We start from the raw sequence: 25970 nt of genomic DNA, 5'->3' as shown, positions 1-25970 counted from the left end.
GATATACTGCACAGTGAAAGAGAGAAGCAAGCATTCCAAAAATGGGATGTTCTTTAGCAGCACTGTTATATAACTGGCACTTACTTGATGGCCTCACACATGTCCAGACCCATTTTCACACAGTTTTTAGCATGGTTCGGCAGAGACTCCGGCAGGCCAGACACACAGTAGTAACAGTCGCCAAGGATTTTGATCCGCATACATTCATTTTCCTGCATATAAAAAGGTGGAACACAGGCTCAGATAAAGGTCCCGTTGATAGACAGTACAGAAAGCTTTTTAATTGAATCACATATAAAGCCTATGAGGGAAAATCCACCCTCAGATGTTTTACATTCAACACGACTTAAAACAGAAGCTACACTGTGTTATACTTTATCAATGTTAATGTGAGGGGGAAAATTGAACTGTCAGACTATATTTTCTATGATCAGTTTGTCCATGTATGACTGAACAGAGACTGAAGAAAGATTGATTTTGACAGGCTGCTATTAAAACCTGATACAGTCTGTTTACCAGATATAGTTATGAATGCAGGGGGAAAAAAGTTTTTTTTAAGATAGTTGCAGTACAAATTGTGGTGTATCTGCACTGCAAATATTTCAGTTTGAAGTCAATTGCGATGTTTGACCAGGTATTTTCAGGAATAAGACAAATTCATCATGAAGCAATTAAAAGAGACTACAAATGCAAGATACATCGCCAAAATGGTGACTCATGGTGGTATATTTACATTTCAGGTGGATTTGACCCTTCACATGGTTTAAGATGTATGAGAGACGTAAGATGCAAGATGTATGAGAGATTTATCATTTAGCCCCCAATGAGGAAGCAAAATGTATACGTTGTTAGGATGTGTTAGTGGTTAGTTAGTGGTAGGGCTGGGCGATATATCGATATTTTACCTTATATCGATATATTTTCAAACAAGTTATGAGATTAGACAATACCGTTTATATCAATATGATTTAATGTTGCGTTACATGACCCATTTCTTCTGGAAACCCGTTCCTGTGTTTGGATCTGTCCTCTCACTCTCCGTGCAGCCCCGCCCCCACTCACACACAGCTCTCCTGCAACATGGAGAGACACAGCGCCGGTCCACACTGCTGATATTTTTCTACAATTTCAATTGTTATTAACAAAGCTGTATATTGTTAAGCTTAAGAGGAAAACCTGTATTTGTACCAGTGTTTCCGCTGGTAACTTTCTGTTATGGCGGCCGCCACGGTGAAAAACAGAGAAGTGTGAGACGGCGCCTGCTGGACCTGGGCGAGAGATGTGACTCATGGCCTTATATTCATAGTTCATAAAAATGCAGCGCAATGACAATACAGACATTTTATACACGAGACGTTTGTAACGCCGCCGACCTGCCGATGCGCATTCAACCCGCTCTGGAGCCTTTCATGAGTCAGCCGTCACTATAGAGAATCCAGTCTGCAGTGTAGTTCAAACACTTACTGATAAACCAGAGAATTGTACTATAACAATCGGCTTCATGATCAAAGAAAATGTTTATATCATACACTTCAGTCAATCACACTTCCCCTCTCCCGCTCCCTCACCTCTCTCTTTTAATCTTAGTCTGTTATTGTTTTGAAAACAAGTAAAGGAGCTTTCTCAGAGATAGGCCTTTGTATTTAATATAGCCTAGGCTATTTATTTTAGATAATTTTTCATTTACATGTGTTGCAGCTGTATATTTCAAACTGGGAAGGAAACTCTGTCTTTGCATTTTAATTTGATCACAATCTGTTTAATAAAAGTGCTTGTGACATCTCACATGTGGCTTTGACTTAAAACTGAACATTTAGCCCATTTTGGAAAATATTCCCGAGATATATATTGTGTATCTCCATTCAGCCGAAAAATACCGCCATATGATTTTTAGTCCATATCGCCCAGCCCTAGTTAGTGGTACAGTCCAATAATCAAATGTCTACCTTTGCAATTTGATCAAATTTGCCAAACAGCTCATTCAGCATGTGCACCAGCTCTCCAGGTGAGCAGTCACTGGCCAGCCGTGTGAATCCCACTATATCAGCATACAGTATACTAGAGATGGGAAAAAAATCATTATAATATAATATAATGGTTTTATAATGTATGTTTTCCAGGAAAACCGTAGCTTTCGAGTACACTACTGCTTGGTCAAATAAGTGGTAATCCAAATAAAAAATACATGCCTGACATTAGTGTGTCTCTGGACATAGAGGTTGTGAAAATTGTTTGTGTTCTCAATCTGGCCGAAGTTTGGGCCCTTCAGTCTCTGGATGATCTCAGCTTTCATCACACGGGCAATGTGAGCTGGCAGCAGAGATAACAGGAGACGCTCCTAATGTCAGTAACACAAAGACAGAATAATTAGTAGTAGAGGGATGGTCAGGAAAATCAAGAATAAATAAGCAGATTATTACATGTGTTTGTCCTTCAGAGTATTTTCTTCACAGGGATTCATCTTCTCCATCGCCCCAAAGAATCACTCACATCCAAAGTTAGGATGTTTTCCAAGAAAAATCACCAGGGACCTTGACTTGTCACTAAAACAGTTTTAAATTTTCTGCAAGTTGATATTTAATTGAATTCAGTCATAATTTAATTCTGAATCATCAACCTTTGAAGACAGGAGGAAACAAAAAGCTCTCAGCATTTTTTGTCGCAGGTATCCAGAAAAGCTCCAAGTGCTAAGTGAAGGTTAATTGGGCACTACATTGTGTCAGGTTGACTTCCTGTAATTTAAATTAATAATCAATTAAAAAAATGTTTTACAGTGCGTATTATTTTACTGACAGCCACCAGAAGACAGACTCAACTGTTATTCACCTCACAACCTCTCTTTTATTTAGTGGTAGCTTAATCATCTCTCTCCGTTTCTCTCTGAAGTTACTGTGGGTATTACTCTAATCCAACCTGCCCAGTAGTTAGCAAATGAAACTCTGATTAGGGTTACAAGTTCAAGATATGAGAAAACACTTAATTAAGCCAAAGTCACCGCCAACTCTAACAAGTCTCCCTTGCACCACTGATCATCTCCCTGCACCGCTGCTGAGGCTTAGAGGGTTCTACATGAAGGAAAGTTCCATGGTGGCTGCTAACAAACGCTGCCAAGGCTTTGGGTTTATGATGAATTCCCATAGTCCCCCTTGGACCACTCACACACCCAAAATGTATGCACTCACTGTACTGCAGGGCACTTTGGATAAAAGCATGCAGCAAACAGCATATATTATGAGCACCAGAGAAAAATGGGTCTCTGCACATCTGTCGCAGGCAGCAGTAGCACTCCTGGGCTACTGCAAAGCGCTCCACCCGAGGCATTTTCAGATTCACTCATGGCAGTTGTAACAACAAAAGCTGGATTCACCAAAGGGATAACCAGCTCCACCCCAAGCCTGAGCTTTCACAACAACAGCTGCATTCACCCTCATCTGACTGAACCCAAAAGCTACAACTGCAGCAGCTGTAGTAAAAAACTACATCCCAGGCTTGCACAGCAGTAAGCTTTAATCAACACTTTGCTAATTTCTCACAGGAAGCCATGCTGCCCGTAAGCAGCAGCACCACCTGCATTCACCTGAATTAATTGTAATAACCTTCATATGTGGAAAGCCGGAAAGACAGATTTAGTGGGACAATAACTACAAAATAGTAAAGTTTTGAGTTTGCTTTAGAATGTGGACACAGTTGTGATGGCAGTTGATCAGGCAACACACCAAAAAGTACAAATGGATGGATGTCAATAGACTTATTTTAGAGGGAATAATGTGCTGCAGATGAAAATGTAGTTGCAGACGTTCGTATATCTTGTTAATCAACTGCAAAGATTTCAGCCAGCTGTCATAGGTAGATAAAGAGCTTTTACTACAGAGAATTTAGCACATGCAATAGGCTCCAGGGACTCAACACCATCATTACACTAACTAAGGTCATTAACAGATTCCACATTCTGTAAAACACAACACAAATCCTCTGTGGACTCCTTCCCTTCCTAAACCACAGGAATCAAGCACTGACAGCTATATGCAGAGATCATGATGACTCATTAGGTCAAAGTCTGCAAGCACAGCAAGAAGATAAATGGTACATGCCTACAGAGGGACTGTTTAACACCATTACGACACAGTGCAGGTGTATGAGACACACATCTACATCTTGTCTTACAACAAAATTATGGATGAAGTTGCAGTGAGGGTATTTTAATGAAACAACTCAAAAAAACTTTTTGAATCAACATTAGTTATTTTGATCTGGATTAAATATCAAGTCCTGGGTGTGCCATAATGTTTAAATTAATCTACTGTTTAATTTGTTGCCTTACAGACAGTTCTGTCGTTGTCATCATTATCATCTCTGCCACACTCTCATAATCCATTACTTATATGTATATTTTCATTCCCCATCATTATTGTAATCAACACCACCCTTATCACCAGCAAGACCACAACATGTACTCAATCACTCACTCCTGGCCTGACTTTCACTGGCTCACTGGTCATTAAGATTTGTTCACCACTTTACCTGTTGTCTCTTCTCAAACTCCAGTTTGATTGGGGACTTGATGCAGTTGCAGGTGTCCTGATAAGTCTGTTTAAGTGCCAACTCCATCAGATGTTTATGGTATGCCCCCGCCATGTTGCCACACAAGAAAATGATGATATTGGCCAAAATCTAGACAGAAACAGAGGACAGACAAAGCTGGTGTTAGATAAATTAAAAAGTAAAATATATGAATGCGTGACTCGTAATCTGGCATTTATTTGAAAGAGCAGAAATAGAGCTGTGAAAGGGAATACATTCAACACATCTGTTGGTGTGTTAACTATTGTACATGAATAGGCAGTATCAGAAAAGCCATTTTATTCTGTGGCAACAGTCATAAAACAGCCGTTTTCTCATGTCCCAGTATGAAAGCAGTATTGTGCTTTAGGAATTCCAAGTCCTAAGAGGGCAATGAGTTTTATGGCATGAAAGGAAGGCAAAAGAAAAACCTCTTAAGTAAAGGGTACTAGGCCCTGGCAACTGAGATTCTGCAGTGATGTCAACATCCAGCCCCGCACACTGAACTATATTTACTCTAAGGGCAATGTGGCATACATAAACAACACAGCTTACTTCATTTTTTTCTTATTTAAAGGAAACAGTTTCCACAGCACCTCAGAGATAGAGAAATACAGTACAACTGTAAGATGGGGCAATTAGATGTGTGTGCCCTCTATACTACCCCTGCTCAGTTGTTAATTACCTAAAACTAGTGTGATATATTCCCTGCATCAGCTTTACTGTAGCTTGATCAATCTTCCTTCTATCCTGCTAAAAAAAGTATTTAAAAAAATAAAAACTAATGTATATAAACCCAGTGGCTAATGGTGTGTCCGCACCTCTTGTCTATATAAATAGACTGTCCATTGGGTTCATGTTCACCGTACATCAAGTCTGTTTCTTAATTAGTGTTATTACCCCCTGGGCTGACATCCAAGGACAAAATATAAAGATAACAGCCCCTGCATGCGTGTATTGCCCCTGCATGTGTGGAACTCATTGCGTACGCTATCCCCCTTTTTCAGTCAATATCCCACTAACAGCAGAGAATACAAAATGTTAAATATGACACAGAAGGATAAATGCTTACTCCAACCAAAGCTCCTCAGTATACCCACAAAGTGGCAAACTGTGAGAAGTGCAGTCCATTCTGTTTATTTTCATTTCAAAACTGTTCTTTACCTTCATTCACATTTCATGCATCCCTTATTGCAACACTACACAGGAAGCCCCATTACAGGAGCTATTATGATAGGATGTGGCCAGTGATGACAGGTGAAGGCATAAAGACCCAGGGGCCCTAATAACCTTGCGCTCAATATTTTGCAAATGGACAATTTAATGGTTCTCTCCCATCGCATCTTAAAAAAGATGATTTTCTCCCGCTCCTGAACCCTCCTTCATACTTCCCATTCTCTCTCGTTTCCCTGCCTTGTCTCATTTTCACCAATTTCCCTTTCACTTGCAGTCTCGTCTTACTTTCCAGCATAATGGTGACCTTCTTGTCACACTGACCACTGGCAATTTGCTCTCTCCTTTTGATGTAAATATGCTTGACATTACAGCACCGGGAGAATAAGCCTGTGCCCTTTTGCACAAAGAAGAAACATCAGTAAAAATTCTCCAAGCAAAAACCTAAAGTATAAATGCCCACATCATGTATCTTTCAGCTCACAAACGTTTATGGGATTTGTATAGTTTATGTATTTTATATAATCCTATCAGTCAACTGCCAGTAGACAACTAGGGTAGGTTTTGCGTTAAAGGATTTATATTTCAGACTTTTTGAAACAGAAAACCTACATCAGTGAATCTTTTTTACTAGTCTATGTATTGTAGAGCTGCAAGCCAGAGAAAGCGCAGGCACGCGCACACGCACACGCACACACACACACACACACACACACACACACACACACAGCTGTACTCATGAGTACCTCCTACAGATGATCTGCATATAGATGATTTTAATATATGGTGTCAAACTTTGTCTTTACAATTCTCATCCTTTTGCTAACAGTAGACATGACGTTTTCTGCTGATCTATTAGCACAGTTCAATAACTTGTTCATAACATCTATAAAATAATGCACAACCAATAATTATAACAAGCAATGACTTCAACTATGAGTACAATACCCACACGGGAAACACAGAAAACAGGATCTGATTTGTATGTTCACACTCTGTACTCTAAATGCTGTTCTAAATATATTAGATGAATGTACTGCAAACCATCAATGTACCGGTTTCTCCTTTATATTTGACAAAAGCATCAGGGGCAGAGACCATGTGTATATGAGGTCTGCTGGCTTGGTTTATGTTCACATCTTTTCACTGTATTCACTATGCACTGAATTTATTATCTCCTCTCTGCATTTCCAAAGACTGAACATTACTGTCTTTAGATTAAAGGCAATACATTTACAAGCCTGGCTTAGTTCACGACTGTTTAATTTTCATAGAAAGTCGGACAAAACGGTCTGAACTTTGTGCTACAGAGTAGTGTTTAGAGCAACGGGTTCAGACAAGTACACTGAATGACTGAAAGCAGGCAAAAGAAGATGGACTGGGGCCTTTTTAAGCTGCTTTATAAAAAAGGGTTTTCATACAGCCTATATATTGTATGCAATATTGTATAATCTCACTTTAAGTAACCTTAAAGCATCCTCATAATTACCAATTAAATCAGGTACGCATTTATTTTCTCTTTTAATTAAAATTGTGTTGCACTAGTACTTTGCGTTTGCCGTTTTGTAGTCCTCAATACGTACATGTGATGTAAGTAAATCACCAGGCTTCTTCTTTGTGGCTATTGGGAGTGGAGGTGGTAAAAAAAGAGTCTATGTCTGGAAAGATTGACAACTTACTCACTGCTTTCAAGAAGCCGGTTCTCACTAGTAAAGTTGGACTTGAAGATTTCCTTGACAATACAGCAGAATGCAAAGATAAATGGGGTGCATTTCTCTACTGGAGATTATCTTCTTTTAAGCAGCAAAAAGAGTCTGATACTTTATAACATGCTGCAGAAAGCAGAAACATAACAAACCTATTTTAATGTTTTGACAAACCCCTCAGTTTGTGGTTCATCCACTCACAAACTTTTTATGTATAAAGTGTTTTAGCTGTTACACTGATTGCATTCAGTTAGAGCTGAGAGCTACTACTGTCTGTCAGACAAGACAATGTAGACAGACAGCAATTCAGGCCATCTCAAAGGTCAGCTGTGTGCATCATTCATAGCCCTATGTGGGCTATTATGGCTGCTATTATACTCCCATGTGTAAAGCAAGATAGCTATCTAAGATCACTGTGAAGGTGAATCTTGTTTAATGGCCTGTTGGCAACAGATGTCCAGCAGACTAGCTTACATGATCCCTTCAACAGAAATTACCACAAGTAAAACTGACTGACTAGTCAACAAAATACACTTCTCAACAATTCTCAAGAGAGAAGTGAAGTGGGATTAAAAAAGGGAAAAGAGAAACCAATGAAAGATAAATATCAAGTCAGCAAAATACGTTCATTTGGATTCAAATAAAGCCTAACTTCCCCTTAAACAGGCAATGCATGTAATATGCAACAGTTGCTACCGCTAAGAGTCTACGTGAAATTCTATTAGATGAAGCTTAAATAGAGTGTGAGTACTGCAATGAAATATTGGTGATTTTACACTCAAAATTGTATAACAAAGAATGCAAATGAAAAAGATTGTTTTGGGTCTAAGAGGATAGGTAATGATATAAAAATACAGAGGGTGAATTTTGAAATTGCTGTAAACTATTCACATCACTAATTTTAACATCAGTTTGGATATTTTGATATTTGGAGTATTCCAAAGTTCAACACATATATTCATTATAAAAGTTATTGATATTTGTTACATAAAACATGTTTTATCCTTAAAGAGCATTCGACTGCTGTAAAGCAGAGCTGTGTAGAAATACTAATATAAAAGACTAAATATATTCTTATATCAAGTAGCCAGATCATTCTTCCCACGTTTTAGTAACAGAGAAGAATATAGTTTTAGGAAAATACCAATATAATAATGTAACAATAAATGACTGATGTACACACCATGCAGGAAAGGAAAAAAGTAATTAAATATTTATTACAGTAAGTATTACATGAACATAAATCTGGACCCAACATGGGGCTTTCACCTCTTCAATGAATGAGCTGGTTAAGACTTCAATGAGCCAGCACTGTAAAGTTTAATGGACTTGACAAAGCGGAGACGTCAGCATGGTTCCCTCTCACTTAATACCTCCTTGGCAGTTTGTATGCACATTAGAGCAATGTGCGACTGTGGACATTTAATGGCTGACATTTACAAATCTCTGGTAGGACAGACTGGTGTTTTCTTGTTCTACAAATTGTTCAGTGAGTGTGAAATATTTAAATTACATGAGATTAAAGTAAATTAAACATACCAAAAAATGCATGTCTACTGAATATGAGTGTGTGTATGTGCATGCACATGTGGGCTTCTAAGGGAATAGTTTGACATTTTGGGAAAATACGCTGATTCACTTCATGCTGAGAATATTGATATTACTCATACGTCTATATGGTAAATATGTAGCCAGCAACAAGTTAGCTGAGCTCAGCATGAAGACTGGAAATAGCTAGTCTCATCTGTTCATAATCCAAAGTGTACAAACGATATGTTGTGGTTTTACGAGGGTTTGTGTGGTTCTTGGCCAGGCACAGTCACCTCCTGGATCTTATCGTCACGTGAGGTTGCCGGGCAATCAGCAGAGACACTGCTGGAGATGGCTTCACATTTACTGTACAGACGTGGTGGATTTTCTTATCCAACTCTCGGCAAGAAAGCAAATAGGCATATTTCCCGAAATGTCAAACTGTTCTTTTACAGGGGCCTTCATGATGTACTTGAGCAACAATGTGCTATTTTATGTCCATAAGAGGTTTATTCGGCCATTTTCCTGAAAGGGGAACTATGCAGTTTTTTTTAACTTAATTTACCTTAACTGAACAGCTTCGGAGTCATTGGAATGGTTATATGACTTTTTCCGAGTTGAATGGTGGTCATCTCGCCTGTGAGCGGAAAAACCACCCTTGCAACTTTCGGCCGGTGAGCCGCCGGCCTCAGCATCAGGAAGTATCGCGTGATATCAGGTCTCATGATGTTAACGAATTGCTTCACAGCACTGCGCACATACGGCCATTCAGGAACCGGCTAACAAGGTAACGATGGAGTTTTTCACACTATCGTCATGGTTGAGCCGGCAAAAAAGAAGCAGAAAGCTAGGAAAGCATTGTCGGAGGAACAGAGAAAGAGGAAACGGCAGACTGACCGAGCGAGGAGTCAGACACAAGTAAACATAGGAGCTGCCAAATATCTATTCCGATAGATAGCTGTAGGGGGAGCTCAATAGAGAAACCTGCGAGCAAAAAGCGAAGAAATGGCCAAAACTGCATAGCGCCCCTTTAAAGTGGCTATTTGTAACTTTCAGTTTGTGTTGACTCTAGTGGCCGCTTTGGCGTTATTGTTTTTACTACACCTGCTGTCGTTTTTTTTTTACAGTACTCTATTACCGAGTTAGCATTGCCTGAAGATCATATGGTTGCGATGAATGTTTTGCCCAGACAGAAAATCATTTACAATTATTAATTATAAATAAATAATTATAAATTCATTATTAATAATTTATCGTTACAGATGCATCATTGCATTTCAAGTGTTGCATACGGTAACTTAGCCAGGATGTATCGTGAGCTAAACCGGGTCACGCTATCGCTGTCACTGTGTCACGAGCCAAAGCATTAAGAGTTTTATTATAAAATGTCATAATGTTGGATTTTCATGTTATGTTATGTAATGAGGTAAACGTATTTCAGAAAAATCCGGTTTCAACGTTTAATTCTACTCTCGGCTAAGTGTTGCGCAACTCCAAGTCGGTCTTCTATTATTAGTCATCTGCTCCAGCCAGGCAGGACTGGAGTTCTTTTTTTTTTTTTAGCTACTGCAGTGTTAACATTGTCGCATGTAGCTGCATGCTAACGGCAGTAAAAGATGTAATCTTGGCTGCCGATGTTGTTAAATTCTCCCCAATTCCTGGTCACATTACTCCTGAAACATTTCCGGTTGGGTAGTATTTTGTTTAGAAGCTTTTGACGGTAGAAAGTGATGCTATATTCTATAACACCAAATAGCTGTAATCTTGGCGGCCAATGTTGGTCAATTCTCCCCAATTTCGGGTCACATTACTGCTGGAACATGTTGGGTTGTGTAGTATTTGGTTTAGAAGTCTTTATTTTTGATTTTTCACAGTAGAAAGTCTATATACTCTGTTGCAGTCAGTCTAAGGCTCTAGAGTGAAAGAACACAGCGGAGCATCAGAGACTCGCAGACATGCGATGACCAATCAGAGCAGACTGGGCTTTTTCGTGAGGGGGGCTTAAAGAGACAGGTGCTTCAACAGAGCATTTCATACAGAGGGTGAATACAGGTGTAGCAGCCATGGGCAGTATGAGAAAAGTGTTTTTGAACATTAAAGCATGTAAACAAGTATGAACCTGTAAATGCTATATAATAGGTCCACTTTAAGCTGTAAAATGTTGGGCAGGAAATCATTACTGTAACAGTTAAATGTAGCATGTGTACATCAACAACAGGATATCTCGTAGAATAACTAGAAGTATTAAGACAAAACCAACTGGCCTTTTTGTTGCAGTCTTCAAGATGTTAGTGCCTCGAAACAACAGTAGCTGTTTCAGGGATAGCCCAGAATGAATCATTAAACTTCTTCACCAACTTCTTCCCAACCGATTACAGTATCTGAACCAGTGACCTTAATACCCCCAACTCTGTAAGCAATTTATGAAAAATGCATTCAGAGAAACATTTTATTCACAATTCCAGTTAAAGGCATACTATACAACTTTTCCAGCTTCGGTCCCCCTACAGGTTGTCTCATTGGAACTGCAGCTCGCGAGCTGTAGTTCCAATGAGACAACTGTAGGGGGACCAAAGTGGCGTCCCACCAGTTCGGTCCCCCTACCGAAGCTGGAAAAGATGCATAGTATGCCTTTAAGAGTCAAAATAAAAGGTCTGCAACGCCAATGTAGTTTCTTAGACACATAAGCCTTAGAGCATCCTGTCACCCAACCTCCCTGCTCTTATCTAAAAAAGGAGCATGTAGGCCTGATGCTGTCCCAACACAAAGGGTTAAACTGACACTGACATATTGCCAGAGAAACACAGAAGCAAATGCATGCATGTACTCTCTGTCTGACACACACAAAAGCACAAATATACAGCACCCACACGCACACACAGACACGCACACAGACACGCACGCACGCACAGTTAATTTTCTGGAAGAATGATATCCAAAATGTTCCTTATGGAAAGAGGGACATATGGACAGGACAGACAGGTGTGTATGTATTCTTGTTTCTATGTACTGTTTCTCACTCACACAAAGCAGAACATTATAGAAATACACAAAGAAAATGGCTTCTAATCAAATCTGGCTTACAACAGAACGGAAATTCAAGGAACTGATCAAATCAGGCTACATATAATGATAAGTGGTAGATTACTTAGATGCCTTTGTACATTAGCAGATAGTTAGGATCTCTGAGTATCTCTGTGTCGCAGTTGATGCATTTCAGAGCTAAAGATATAGAAAGACAATTTAATAATGACCATTTATATCCTATTTCCTCAAGGGTGTATTGATTTTAAGTGTGGGAGTTATTTATTAAAAGTGTTCATATTACAATGCATATCTTCAGCATTTATTTAGCTAATGCCTTTTCATGGCCTGAATCACTTAAAAAGTTGGCTCATGCTCATGGCTTATGCAAAAATACTCGCATAATACTATATTAATTCAGTATATAAGGTACATTTTGTATGATATACCTATTTTTTATAATACAATTTTCTCCATGTTTTTTTAATTGTTGACTAATTGTTGACTGATTTTCACCTGTCCAAACACTGATAAAGTTACTAATTTGTTTTTGAAAAATAAGAACAAAAGTAAGTAAAATGTAATGATAAAGCAGTTTTCACGGACATAAGTCCCACTACTACAAGTGTTGAAATGAGTAAACATCAGGATATTGGATTCACTATTCCCCTTTAAGAACTAAGCCACTCAGGGTCCTGTTTCCATGGCACACAGAATGTACTTCTACTGTATGTGTGTTAAATAGCACTAGTGACAGATGAAAAAAAGAAAAGAGTAACATGCTTGAATCATTTCATACTTGTACTTTTAAAAATCCTGTATAGAAGAAAGGTCAAGTATCATCACTGTCAATTTATTTTCATCAACTTTCTGCTTTTTAAAACTAGTTTTAAGTGCTTTAATGGTCTGGCTTGTCTGTCTTTTAGCAAATGTATGTACTGGCTACAGCCGTCTGGAATGTCCATTAAGTGCATAATTTAAAATTTACTGTATGCACTTTACTCTACATATTGTACACACCTACTGTATTTGTAGCATAATACATTATGCCTAATGCATAACCTGTTATCATCATCATCATAACAATAAATACAGACTTGGCCAGTCAACAAACTGATAGAAAACAACATGACTGTCATTGATTAACAAATAAAATGTGGATGGAAACATAAAGCTGCCAGGATTTGGCGGAGTCTGTGTTTACTAGTGGGCATTTCGTTCCTTGGCAATGCCACTTCTAGCCCAGCAGGCCAGCTTGACTGCCGATTGAGCAGCAATCTGTCTTCTTCCAACAATTCCTTTGCAACTTGACACACACAGACTGTACACAATATTAGGAATGCCTTCCTAATATGTCTGTCACTGTCATCTTTCAGATAAAAAAAAATAGTCACTGACAATTCTATATCTTCCTTATCAAATCAATCAAAATGCATCACACTTCATTTCAATTCAGTCCGATTTAAAGTGTTTTGTTTTCTTCTCTTCTCTGCCTGCCATTCACAGTCCCTCTATATTTTCTTAAACATTTCCCACAAACATTACATATATGATATATATCTAAAATTCTTTTTATTTCTACAATTTCTACAACTAAAATCTAGAATATATATATATATATATATATATATATATATATATATATATATATAAATAAAGTAAAACATCTCACAAATAAATGAGTCACATAAAATATTTGAGAACCACATTTTACCATGTATTATTTGAGACCAAAAAAACATTTGTTTTGCCAATAAATATTTGAATGATGGAAATAGCTTACTAACTAATTAACTAATTGCCCATAATTTAAGTAGGACATCAGAACATCCTTTTTATGCTTTCACACTTACTGAAACTATCCAATTTTTCTACAAGGGTGATTTCCTTAAAGGACACTCCTGCCTGGCAGATTTTCCACTGGATTTATGCTGACAGGCAAACTGACCTGATGCACAATAGGGGCTGACAGATAGTGACCATGTAACGTACAGCCCCAGGCTGCCCAGATGCCAGTATGCCCATGCTACAGTTACACATGAAAGATAAGTAGACCAAATAAGAGGCCATCACGGCAGCGTTCACAGAGGCAGGTTTAAGAGTAGGGAATATAGTACATTGAGTACAATTATGTGTATTATGTTGTATGTCTATGAGCACAGGATATGTTTTCCTGTTATCTGAAGGACAGTATGTATTTTGAATACTAGGCTATACATGATCCTTTTGCTTTATCTTTTAAAAGAGATTTGTTTTTTGATTGTTATTGTTGCCCTCATGCTCAGATAGGCTTTGGAAGTTCTTTCAACCTTTTATTGTCCAAAAGCTGGAATGCTGAACACAAGATATCAATCATTTAGTGATGCCTGGATAGAATCTTAGAATGGCAGTCATACTGTATGATAGAAAATTGTAACTAACATTAAGATGAATAACAATTTATAATACATTCTTTGTTGTGTAGAAACAATTAACAATTTAGTCAGACTGTGATTGAGCATTGGGGCTGACAAACAGCAATACACAAAGAAAAAGCGTAGAGAAGAGCAATTTACATGTAGGTCATGGCTGAGATGAGAACATAGTATAATAACAATTACTAGGCCTTTTTGTATGCTAGCAATGCCCTTTGTGGCTGTGAAATGTTAAATTGCATGCTGGACTTTGAAATCTATGATTACCACTGAGGTGTGGCTTTTGTGACATGCTTGTTAAACTAATGTTGTTTTCTTTATGTATTAGTTGGAATTAGCCGTAGGTCTATTGGCAATCATTGACTTTTGGAATCAGCTTTGAATGAGCTCAAATGAATAAAAGCCTGCATTTCATGATATTGTTATTTCTTTGTCTTTCCCAGCATATGCCAACTGCCTGAACATGTTGCGCTTGAAACAGCAATACTGCTGGAAATAGGGTGACCTTCTAATGAAGTATAAAAAACACATTGGAATTTCTATCACTTACCTGCTATGCTAAATCAGTTTTAGTTTAAAGGTCACATTTGTTTGCTTGCTAAAAATACAGACTATATGTTTAAAATGACCAGAAATGAGCAGAATGGGGAAACATTAAATGTCTGGAAAGGAAAAACAATTCCATTAAGGTTCAATCAGGATAAAAAAAAAAAAACAAAAAAACTACAGTGGTTGCACTTCCCAGCGATTATGCATAATATGGGGTAGCTATGTCTACCTGTAACAATATATAAAGATTACAAGGTTTAAAAAAACTGATGATTATACAGCGACATACAGGGTATGTTTATAATGTTTCATAAGACCCCCGACAGAAAACCTGACTTGCATCTCTGTCTGGCAGCAGGATGCCTGTTTAGAGTATAAAACAGCATCATGTATGTTTGTTGCTTCAAGTACAGTGAGCCCCTTCCAAGGTTATTATAGTTTCGCATTTTGCATTAGTTCTTATTTTTATTTCGTTTTGACTTTTTGTTTTCAAATTCAGTTTAGTTTTAATTCGTTTTTAAAGTGGGTTTCCTAGTTTAGTTTAGTTTTTATTTTTTGAAAATGCTTAGTTTTAGATTAGTTTTTATTAGTTTTAGTGTTAGTTTTAGTCTTTTTCGTAATATGGGTTATTTGTCAGGGGCAAGATTCAAGAATATCAGAAAAAGTATTGTGTAATAATAACTCAACAAAAAGATCATACAATTTTAGAAATATACATTCACAATGTATTCAACAATAACACCAGTACATAAAATGTACAGATGATGAGCATAAATATGTAAACAGTCTACACAAGACGCCGCAGTAAGTGCAAATAGCCACGTGTGCCAGGAAAAAAACTAAATAGCCAACAGACTAAAGAAGACATACATGAACATACATGGTGTTTGGAACTTTGGTTCGAGTAAAGTGACGAACTGCAGGGCTCCAGACTAACTTTTTTCACTAGGAGCACAGTGGCCCCCAACTGAAACTTTTAGGGGCGCAACCAGAAAATTTAGGGGCACACACCATAAATTAACATGCTAACCAAATATTCACATTTCTACAAATTTCCACTGTATTACTAATAAATACTTTGATAATAGATGCAGAAATTACAATGTGCTGTTTCAAATTCAGTGTCACTTTTGAAGATGCAACATAGAAGGTTAACCGATAGCACCATCGCTGTCATGAAAGAAAAAAAAAAAAATATATATATATATATATATATATATATATATATATATATATATATATATATATATATCAGCTCTAGTCTACAATTACAATGAATTCAACTTAAAATTAAACATGCATTGTTTAGGCTACTGAACCAATATCGGTACCGATACCTGAAATTCGGTTCCGTTACCCAACGGTACCTTTTTTTTGGTACTTTCCCTCCATAATTACAAAACAATTATTTCAGTTGTAAAAAATATGTAAAAATGTACTTAGAACATTATGTTATTTTATTAGAATATGTTACACTCTAAATAAATTAAACCCCTCCCTCTCTCCTCCCAAACCCATCCCTACAACCTATTAAATTGAATAATTATTCATTTCTTACTAACTGTAACTTTTATTCTTGTATTTGTATAATCTTTTTTAGCTGTCTTTAATGTTTCATGTAAAGCACTTTGAATGGCCTTGTTGCTGAAAGGTGCTGTAGAAATAAAGTTGCCTTTCCTTACAACCTCAGCCTGTCAGTCAGTCACCAGGGCAGGAAACCACTGTTGTGCCTGCTTAGGAAGTGTAATGTCAACAGCACCGCGACCGCTTTCGCCTCGCCATTAATATCATATCACAGCAAACGCTGTCTGCGTGAAGTTTTAAAAAACTGTAACCACACTTGAAACCACTTTATCGGCATTTCCGCGACTCACTGTGACTTCAACAAAACTGCAGAGCCGACGTAGTTTGCACCGTCCGCAGCTATGCGTGTGTGTGCGAGTGTGTGTGTTTGTGTCAGAGCTCCGCTCTCTGTCAATTTTCAGAGAGGACAGATAAGCTTGACCTTACGCGCTCTCAGATACCGAAATTTCGACGTTTAACATGTAAAAAAGGGAGCAAATTTACTGGTCGCACGTGCGACTGGATGTAAAATTCAGTCGCACACACTCAAATTTTGGTCGCAGTCTGGAGCCCTGGAACTTTTTGAAGTCAATCGACTCACACAGTTGTGTAGACATCCCAGTATCAATACACATATTAACCCACGCTTCCTCCCGCTTTTGGTGTCGGGTCGCCGGTGAAAGCCCTCCTGTAGTGTTCTCTGTCCTGCTGTTGTCTCTGTCATGCTGCCTGGCCCTTTACCCATACATCCATGCCCTGTACCGGGGTTAGCTTCTGTTTCGGGGAAAGGGGGCTTTGCGTTCTCCTTTACCTTGTTAAGGTAAACTAGGTTAGCCTCCTTGTGCGCATTCCCAAATGTACATTTTAAATTCTTGGGATTTTTCCCTTTAAAAAATTGTCCACATTTTACCACCTTCCACTGCAAGGCGCTTTTTTATCTGCCACAGTCATAATCAAATAGGACTCTGCCGCTTTCTTCCGACTTTCGGTACCGCCATGACGCCAGGCGAGGGGCATGGACTATGTTGTGTTCAATTTGATATGGAATGTCGGAATTTCTGGGTTCCCAGTCGGAACCTATATACAGTATGTCTATGGCATAGACTGTATAAAACAGGTCTATGGTCGGAAATGTCAACTCTGAAAAATATAACGTTATTTGCCCTATGAAAGACATTGACAAAGACGAAAACTAAGGACATTTACTTGATTATTTTATTTTATTTTAGTTAGTTTTGCAAACAGACATTACAGTTGTATTAAGCATTGCGTTAGTTCATGCAGAACACGGAAGTCATAGGCCTAATAATTGAATTTTCATTCCAGCCAGTCACAACCAATCACAGCCATTTTCACATCAGGCAGTCCACTTAAATGTCTCCCTATTCCTCTCTGCTTCCTGCCACTCCAATGCTGCCTCACACTGCAGATGCTGGCAAAGCTTGCCTCCACCTTCCCAGTTTTGGGTGTCATCATAACTATGTCTGCAATTGTTTTGATGTCTTGGATTGGGCCTACTCTTCTGTACAGGGGTGTCTCAGCAGCTTGCTCCCTGTGTCATCTTAGCATGCGGCTTAGCTGATCCAGGGAGCATCATCAGAACAGAGCCTTCATGGCCAAGTATAACTGTATTTCCATTTGTTGCAATAAATGGTTAAATCTATGACAAGAGTGTTCCTGACTGAAAGTTAGTTATCCTTTTTTTTGTAATGCCTCGTTTTTATTTCGGTTAACGACAATGTTTTTTCCCACCTAGTTTTCGTTATTTCGTTCGTTTTCATTAACGATTATAACCTTGGCCCCTTTAGTATCTACTGGATAGCAGTGCTCCCTGGGAACTGTAGAGTGGTAGTAATCTCATCTAACTCGGCAAGAAATCAATATTTCTGTTGTGACACACAATTATACACTAGTCAATTAATAATGATTCATTTACAAATGAATGACCTACTATTAACCCAAACGTGTGTTTGATCACCTTACCTGCCACACTACTGGTTCCATGTGATCAGCTGTGGTGGACAGGCAGACACTCAACACAATGGTGTGTGAGGCGGAGGTCAGGATGCTGGCGATGATGGCTTCCCGCATAGAGAACGGCAGCATGGTGTAAACCACAAACACAATGAACAGGAAGAATGACACCTGTGGAGAAAGAAACACACTTATGACACAACTGCAGAGGGAAGCAGAAAAAAAGATAATGACAAAGAGAACGAGAGAGATGGATGCACAAGAAAAGAAAATAGACGGAAATAAAATATCAGTGTTGACAGTCCTGTGGGGAAAGAAAGCGCATGACCCAAGTCTGATCCCCACCAACACTGCATGCTAAAGTAAAGTTTATTTATGAACAGCTACATCAGTGGCATCAAAAAATAATCAATGTATATAAAAATCAGGGAAGCTCTGCGAGGTATTCGATATCAAACTAAAGACTAAATTACAAAAGAGAAAAGGAAGAAGGAATACATACTGTATTAGGCACTTAAACCTATTACAGTGTTGTGCACTTAACAGTCAATCCCTTGATAGAAGCAGAAACTGGGACAATCTCTCACACTTCAAACCTGACACCTCTAATGTAGCATGTAGAGTGCTTTCCTGTTTACCCAAGCTCCACACACATACAAATACATACACCCACTTCTTAAATACGCCTTCTGCTGCAGGGTTAAAGCAGCTCATCTGCTGTCGTGCATGGATAGAAAGAGGCTAGTGTTCTCACAGGTTGTAGCCAGGTGCCAGTTAACCTTCTTGGGTTATTTGCAAGGCCAGTTGGGAAGCTTAGGGTATTGGGGTATGGGGGCAGTGAGATGGAAAGAGGAAAGGAAAGCAAGAGAGACGGAGAGCAACTGAAAAACAGTCCCTCCTCTGTTTAAGCTTGGGTGACTAACGTGGAGTTCTACACTGCTACTTTCTTAAGGCTAACTATAATGGTAAATGTAAATAGTAGCAAATATACAGTAAAAGGGTCAGCTGTTACCTTTAAAACAATGCTTTATTCATGTTTGAGTTAAATATGTGCTCAAATGAGTTATATGTCTTCTGCATTTGCAGACCTGCCGCTTCACTGCAGATAAAAGTAGGACATATTTACTAATTAGCTTAATTGGGATTATCTATGTAGACTTTGAATTTTCTTAATTTGTTTAACAATGGTGGACATATTAAAACAAAAAGGTCTTACAGTAAAATTACAACCTTGATATTCTACAGTTCTTATAGCTCTACTGTACAGTTGACACTGTTTTTCTGTTCACCAGCAACAGGTTGAATATACTGCAGTATAGTGCAAAACATAATAGATGGTAACACATATAACGAATGGCTCTTTTCCAGCTGATATTCAATTTACAATTAACTTTTTTAAAAAGGGACCATAAATCAATGTTTTTCCTGCACAGATAATTGCAGAAAATTGCCAAAGTGGACCAATTGGAAAACTGATATTTGCAGCAAAATGTGTTTTCTGATGAGATTTTAACAAGGTTTTCTCATGTTCTGCTTTGGTTGCTATATGACAGTGTGATCATCAGCGAGAAAACAGATGTGACTGCTAATCCTTAAAGAACAGAGGGAAAAGTTTCATGTGTGTTTCATGTAAGACAAATGTTATAAACAATTAAGTAAACAGGCACGATTTGTTATTTAAAGCGTAACTCTCGCCAAAATGCAACCTAGGGTCTTTTTGTGAATGTACCCGAGTCAAACTTTCGTTTAAAAGCATAATGAGGATGGAATCGCCACTTTTAAGATTTACCCTATTTTCGTTTTTCGGTCAAATGGCCTTTTGAATGGGAGTGCTAGGGGCACTTTTATGCTAGCCTCAAAATAGCTATTTTTAAAACACTAAGAAGGCTCGACACAACATTAAACTTTGCTCAAAGTATGACCAGGGTCTCTACACCTTACACTATCCGCCATTTTCCCAGTCAAAAATAGGCGATCTCCGAATGCGAATGAACGGACTCCATAGGAGGAAATGTCATTCTTATATGAGGCTCCTTTTTCAACTACAAGGTCAATATTGTGTTTCACTAACGACAAAACAATGAATTATCCGTACATTTATATGGAACTAAGCTTTTGGAGCTTTCCATCTTTACTCTCCTCCCTCGACTATTTTTGACTGGCTCGATAAGACGGCGACAGGAAGAACAACAGCTACAGTAAGTTGCTCAAAACCTCTCTTTTTAGTAAACTCTGTGTACACAAACAATGTTGTCAATGCTTTCGTTAAGGTGTAGAGACCCTGGTCATACTTCGAGCAAAGTTTCATGTTGTGTCGAGCCTTCTTAGTTTTTTAAAAATAGCTCCGTTCACCATACCTAGAGATTGGCATGGGGTACTTTCCATAAAATCATCTCTCAATGTAAATCAAACCAGCTATTAGGCTAACTGAAATAAAACCATGCCAATCTCTAGGTATGGTGAAGGGGATGTGATGATGTGGGGCTATTTTAATTCCAAAGACCAAGGGAACTTTATCAGGATGCATAGTATCCTGGATCCATGAAATAACTGGCCTTTAAAAATAAAAATCTGCCTGCCTCTATGGGAATTTAACATAAGGGTGTACTTACTTATGCCCCCTATATTTTAAAGGAAGAACATTTATTTATTTACGATACATTATTCATTCACAAAGAAAATTGGTGTCCTTAAAGATTGGATTTTTCCTAATTTTTAAGGCATTAAGATCAATTTACTGAAGATGATTTTTTTATTGCTCTTTTTAGTCAACTTTAGCATGGGTGTCCTAATTTTTTCACATGACTGTACGTGTTCCAGCGGCCAGTATGGTGTAAAATATTTGAGCTAAACAAAAAGGACACTGCTCTTACCTCTTGCCAGCTTTGCACCTGCAAGGACGCTAAAGAGCCACTTTAAGTTGGTGGCTCTCTTTATACCCTAACCCTATATATATATATATATATATATATATATATATATATATATATATATATATATATATATATATATATATATATATATATATATAGTTAAAGCTGTAGTTTTAGAGGCAACCAATCTTCTAACTTTTGATAAGCTGAGGGATAATATAAATAACAATATGACTATGGCTTTGAACGCAAAGGTAAATGTAAAGTTTAATACATTTGCTCTCTTCCTGTCTGTGCTCCTGCATGTTGGTCTGGTCTAAATAATTGCAGTTGCATTACAGCAACCCAATCTTGTAATATAATCTAATCTGTTTGACTGAGCTTTAATTTGGCACAGTCTTATTTTATTCTTACATTGTCACAGTTCAGTAATGCTAGCAGCAGGAGTTAGGATCAAAATGCACATTTCTGAAGCTGTTTACTGAGAAGTGGTTGCAGGGTCAGCATGAACAAACTAGCAAAAAAAGGGAGGATGACAAGTCATTTATTTATAGTGTGGAGCAAACAACAAAACTAAAAACAGCTGTGGAGAGGTGTGTCAGGTCACGAACAGAGGTGAGAAAACTAAACAGAGGTGACTCGTGAACAGGTAAGGAATGAGTCCTGAGGGTGGTGTGAGACTGTGCAGACACAGTAATGGTTGCAGTATTCCTGACTCCTAGTCAGACCAACCTTTAATTACAGTATTTGAGTGGCTGTGATGTTTTTTCAGTATGGCAAGTGTACTAGAGTGTTCGGCAGTTTTCTTCAGCCAGCTCCTTGTTTGACCTTGTCAAATCCCTTCGAAGCCAGAAATTCTCTAAAACACACCATGAATCTAAAATCTTTAAAAATCTAGATTCAAGTGCAGAATCAGAACAGATGCAGAATGAATCAACTAAAAAAGCCACCAGTTTAAGGCTATAGGACTTAAACTGAAAGAATCTGGTAAACAATTCAGTGACTGTAAACCCACAAGGACCAAATCATTTTGATTCTTCTCCTCTGTGGATGATTAAGAAAAGTGTTATTTATTCACTATGTCAGAAGAGGAATGCAAAGTATTAACTTACTTCCTAATACAAGAGAGAGCTACCAATTGCTGACGAATGTCATCTAGCACAGCAACATAATTTGCTTAGACTCCATAAAGCCTTTTTCTAAATTAATGCTCTGAAATCCAATGCGGCTACTGAATCATGAAAGTACACCAACCAAGGATAATGGAGAGGCTGCAGGGGGAGAGACACCTGCTGAGTTTCCCTTGTATACTTATTATAAAACAGTGAGGTACTTCAGTACATACTTCAGTATGGTTGAGGCAAGCACATAAGGACCGTCTCTTTGACAATTAAGTAGACAATGCTTTTTGTGGTCCATCTTGGTTCAGTCAACTCTGCTTCTACCCCATGAATCAATTCCTTGATACTAACACTGAGGAGGGTTCCTAAAACAAATTATAGAGATGGACTGTCAGATTACATCAGGCTTTTAGTCTACCGTCTGTGCCAGAGATTAGTTTACAGGCTAGATTTACAATATGGAGGGAGAGTGAGAGTGTGAATTGTGTGTCTATGTGAGCATGTGGTGTGTGTCTGCTATTTAACCTTAAAAAAGACATGGTATTTTCATTTCTAGCTATATTCACTAAATCTAAGCAGAAAGACAGATTGGTTGATTTATGATGAAGATGCAGAATTAAATGCAGTAGTTAAAAAACATTCAGCCAACGTGCTAGATTTGTAATTTTCACCTTTCAGTCTGTGCACATATACACTCACACACACATACATATATATACATACACATATACACACATATACACATATATATTATATATATATATATATATATATACATACACACACTATATATATACATATATATATATACATACACACACTATATATATATATATACACATACACACATATATATATATATACATACATACATACATACACATACATACATATATATATATATATATATATATACACACACATACATACACACACATACATACATATATATATATATATACACACACATACATACATATATATATATATATATATATATATATATATATACATACATACATATATACACACATACATACACACATATACATATATATATATATATATACACACATATACATATATGTATATATATATATATACACACACACATACACACACGTATACATATATATACACACATACATATATACACATACACACATTATTGCTATTTTATCCTTTATTTATTGTATTATATTTTGTCTTTTTATATTTACGGTTTCCTTCATTGCTTCTTAGATTTGTTATTGACTTATTTTATTGTAATTTACTTATTTATAATATTTAAATAAAACCCTTACATTTTCTACTTATTGTTTTTCTTTAATGGAGCCTCCCAGCATAAGCTTTTCTCAAGTTTCTTACTCGTATAACCGGTGTGACAGTAAACATCTTGAACCTTAAATCTTCTTGACCATTCCAACCTGGCAGGCCCCAACTTCACCCCAATTCCCCTTCCACACATTCTCTGTCCTAATGAGGCTGGCTGTATAACCACAAAGGAGTGTGGGCGTGTGTCTGTGCATGTGTGTGACACAGACAGGGAGGGATCCAGAGTCAGAGAGAGAAGGAGAGGAGGCAGGGTCCTGACATCTCTCAGTGAGGGGTAGTGGCTGGACCACACAGATAAGACCATCTCCCCACTGTCAGCAAACACAGAGGGCTTTATGGGGAGAGGATAAGCATCCAATTGATTTCAGGTTTGAAAATGGAAAGTGTACTGCATATTTCTGGGAGAGTGGGGATGGTGAGCAAAAGACTGCTAAGGGAATGTCTGGAGCCTCTGGAGCCATTTATTTTACCTGACGGTGTACTGTACTGAAATTGCAGTTTGTAATGTAAACATCCCACTGTTTATCTATGAGGGTGTCAACACAAATAATATAGTTATTTTGACAGCTGACTTCATGCCACTGGATTAAAAAAAAAAACGTAAGGACAGTTGGGAAATCCACTAGTTGTGTCTGAACCTGAGCAGAAATGCATTTGAAATATATTCATTTGTACGTGTCATCTGGACTGAAGTAGTTAAAGCTACACAAACCATGCTATTTCCTGCAGTAAAAAATCCAGTTAGCTTGTTAGCATGCAAGGGCTTTGTGGAAGAATAAAGAAGGGGGAGGGATACTTCCAACTAGAGATTTTTTGCCCTGATATTGCCTAAAACGCTGGTATCAGTATCGGGAAGTACTGGAGTTTATGCACCGATCCGATACCACGTAATAAAGCCCTAAAGAAAAAATACGTTAAAGTAGTTTATTTATGTTCTTTTTCCATTATAACTGACTGTCAAACTGGATAATAAAAGAACGTTCTGTGGCATTCATGTTTCACAAAGAGTTTAACCTGAGCCAGACTGACAACAAAGATAGAAATCATATCACATCCATACAGGGATAGTATACAGTTCTTAAAACGTAATAAAATATATGACACACTAGTATCGGATCGGTATTCGGTATCGGCCGATACGCAAGTTCAGGTATCGGAATCGGGAAGCAAAAAATGGTATCGGACCATCTCTACATCCAACAGAATGGTGCTCTAGTAGAATTTGGGTTTGCTAGGTAGGAGGAAACTGTACAGTGTTCACCATTTCTTTTCAGCCACAGTGTCTCACTCTGTGAAAAGTACAGTAATAGCTTTTATGTAAAAAGCACTGTTTTGGCAATGGTGACTGACAACATAAAGATGTGCTAGTAGATCTGTAAAGAATGCACATTAGCCTGTCCAGAGTAGTAAGATTTAACAGTGTGTAACAGAGGAAAGAAAAGGACAAGATGTAAGGGGAGCTCATTAAAGCAATGGTAGCACTGAGCTTCCACATCACACTACACACAGCATTACTGCCCTCACCTTCAGCTTCTTCTTAAAAGGGGCTGTACTGGAAATACTAAAGAGAAAAACTGTGGGCTGGGATTGCTTCCACACGGCTCACGATACATGAAATACCTACGTTTTTCACGGCCACATGATGCGTGGCTGGACCGGCTATCAAAACAAAGACCCCCAGATTACCTACCACCACCACCCACCCGCACGCACGCACGCACGTTGGCATGTTTTCACCTTTATTGGACAGATGGCAGTGTAGAGGCAGCCTGAAAACTGTAACGGCGTATGACAAGCAACAAAGGTCTCCGAATCAAACCGGGCCTGTTAAGGGGACATGGCATGAGCCGGAACCATTCAGCTAACAAGGAGCTGTGGACAATTTACCTTTTAGATTCACCCTTCTATACCACTTGACAATCACCATACCAATTACAGTATAATCGACACTTCAATAGGTACGGTTATGTTTACCCAGCTGTAGCACTGTCTCTTCCCATGGTGCTTCAGTGGTAATCCTCTTCCAGCCTATTCTCTTCATCAGATTTATGACATTAGAACTTTCACTTGACACATAGAAGACATGTTATTATATTTTGCAGGACAATTTAAACATTTACTATTAAACATATGTTGTTATATTTTACT

The 25970-nt window shown here is 38.0% G+C and overlaps 1 protein-coding gene across 1 annotated transcript in view; it reads right to left on the bottom strand.

The window, feature by feature from the left end:
- adcy2a (adenylate cyclase 2a) overlaps positions 1 to 25970 on the bottom strand; it is an 85765-nt gene that overhangs the window by 39344 nt on the left and 20451 nt on the right. Inside the window, exons 3-7 of the mRNA XM_078253421.1 lie at positions 18503 to 18664; positions 4522 to 4671; positions 2190 to 2338; positions 1947 to 2058; positions 85 to 212 (exon numbers count right to left, since the gene is read on the bottom strand). Of these exons, the coding sequence (XP_078109547.1) occupies positions 85 to 212; positions 1947 to 2058; positions 2190 to 2338; positions 4522 to 4671; positions 18503 to 18664 (701 nt within the window). The remainder of the gene's footprint in view (positions 1 to 84; positions 213 to 1946; positions 2059 to 2189; positions 2339 to 4521; positions 4672 to 18502; positions 18665 to 25970) is intronic.

Source organism: Sander vitreus, chromosome 6 (genome assembly GCF_031162955.1).
Source record: "Sander vitreus isolate 19-12246 chromosome 6, sanVit1, whole genome shotgun sequence".
Lineage (NCBI taxonomy): Eukaryota > Metazoa > Chordata > Actinopteri > Perciformes > Percidae > Sander > Sander vitreus.
Note: the sequence above shows the minus strand (reverse complement) of the source record. Positions and strands in the feature narration are given on the sequence as shown.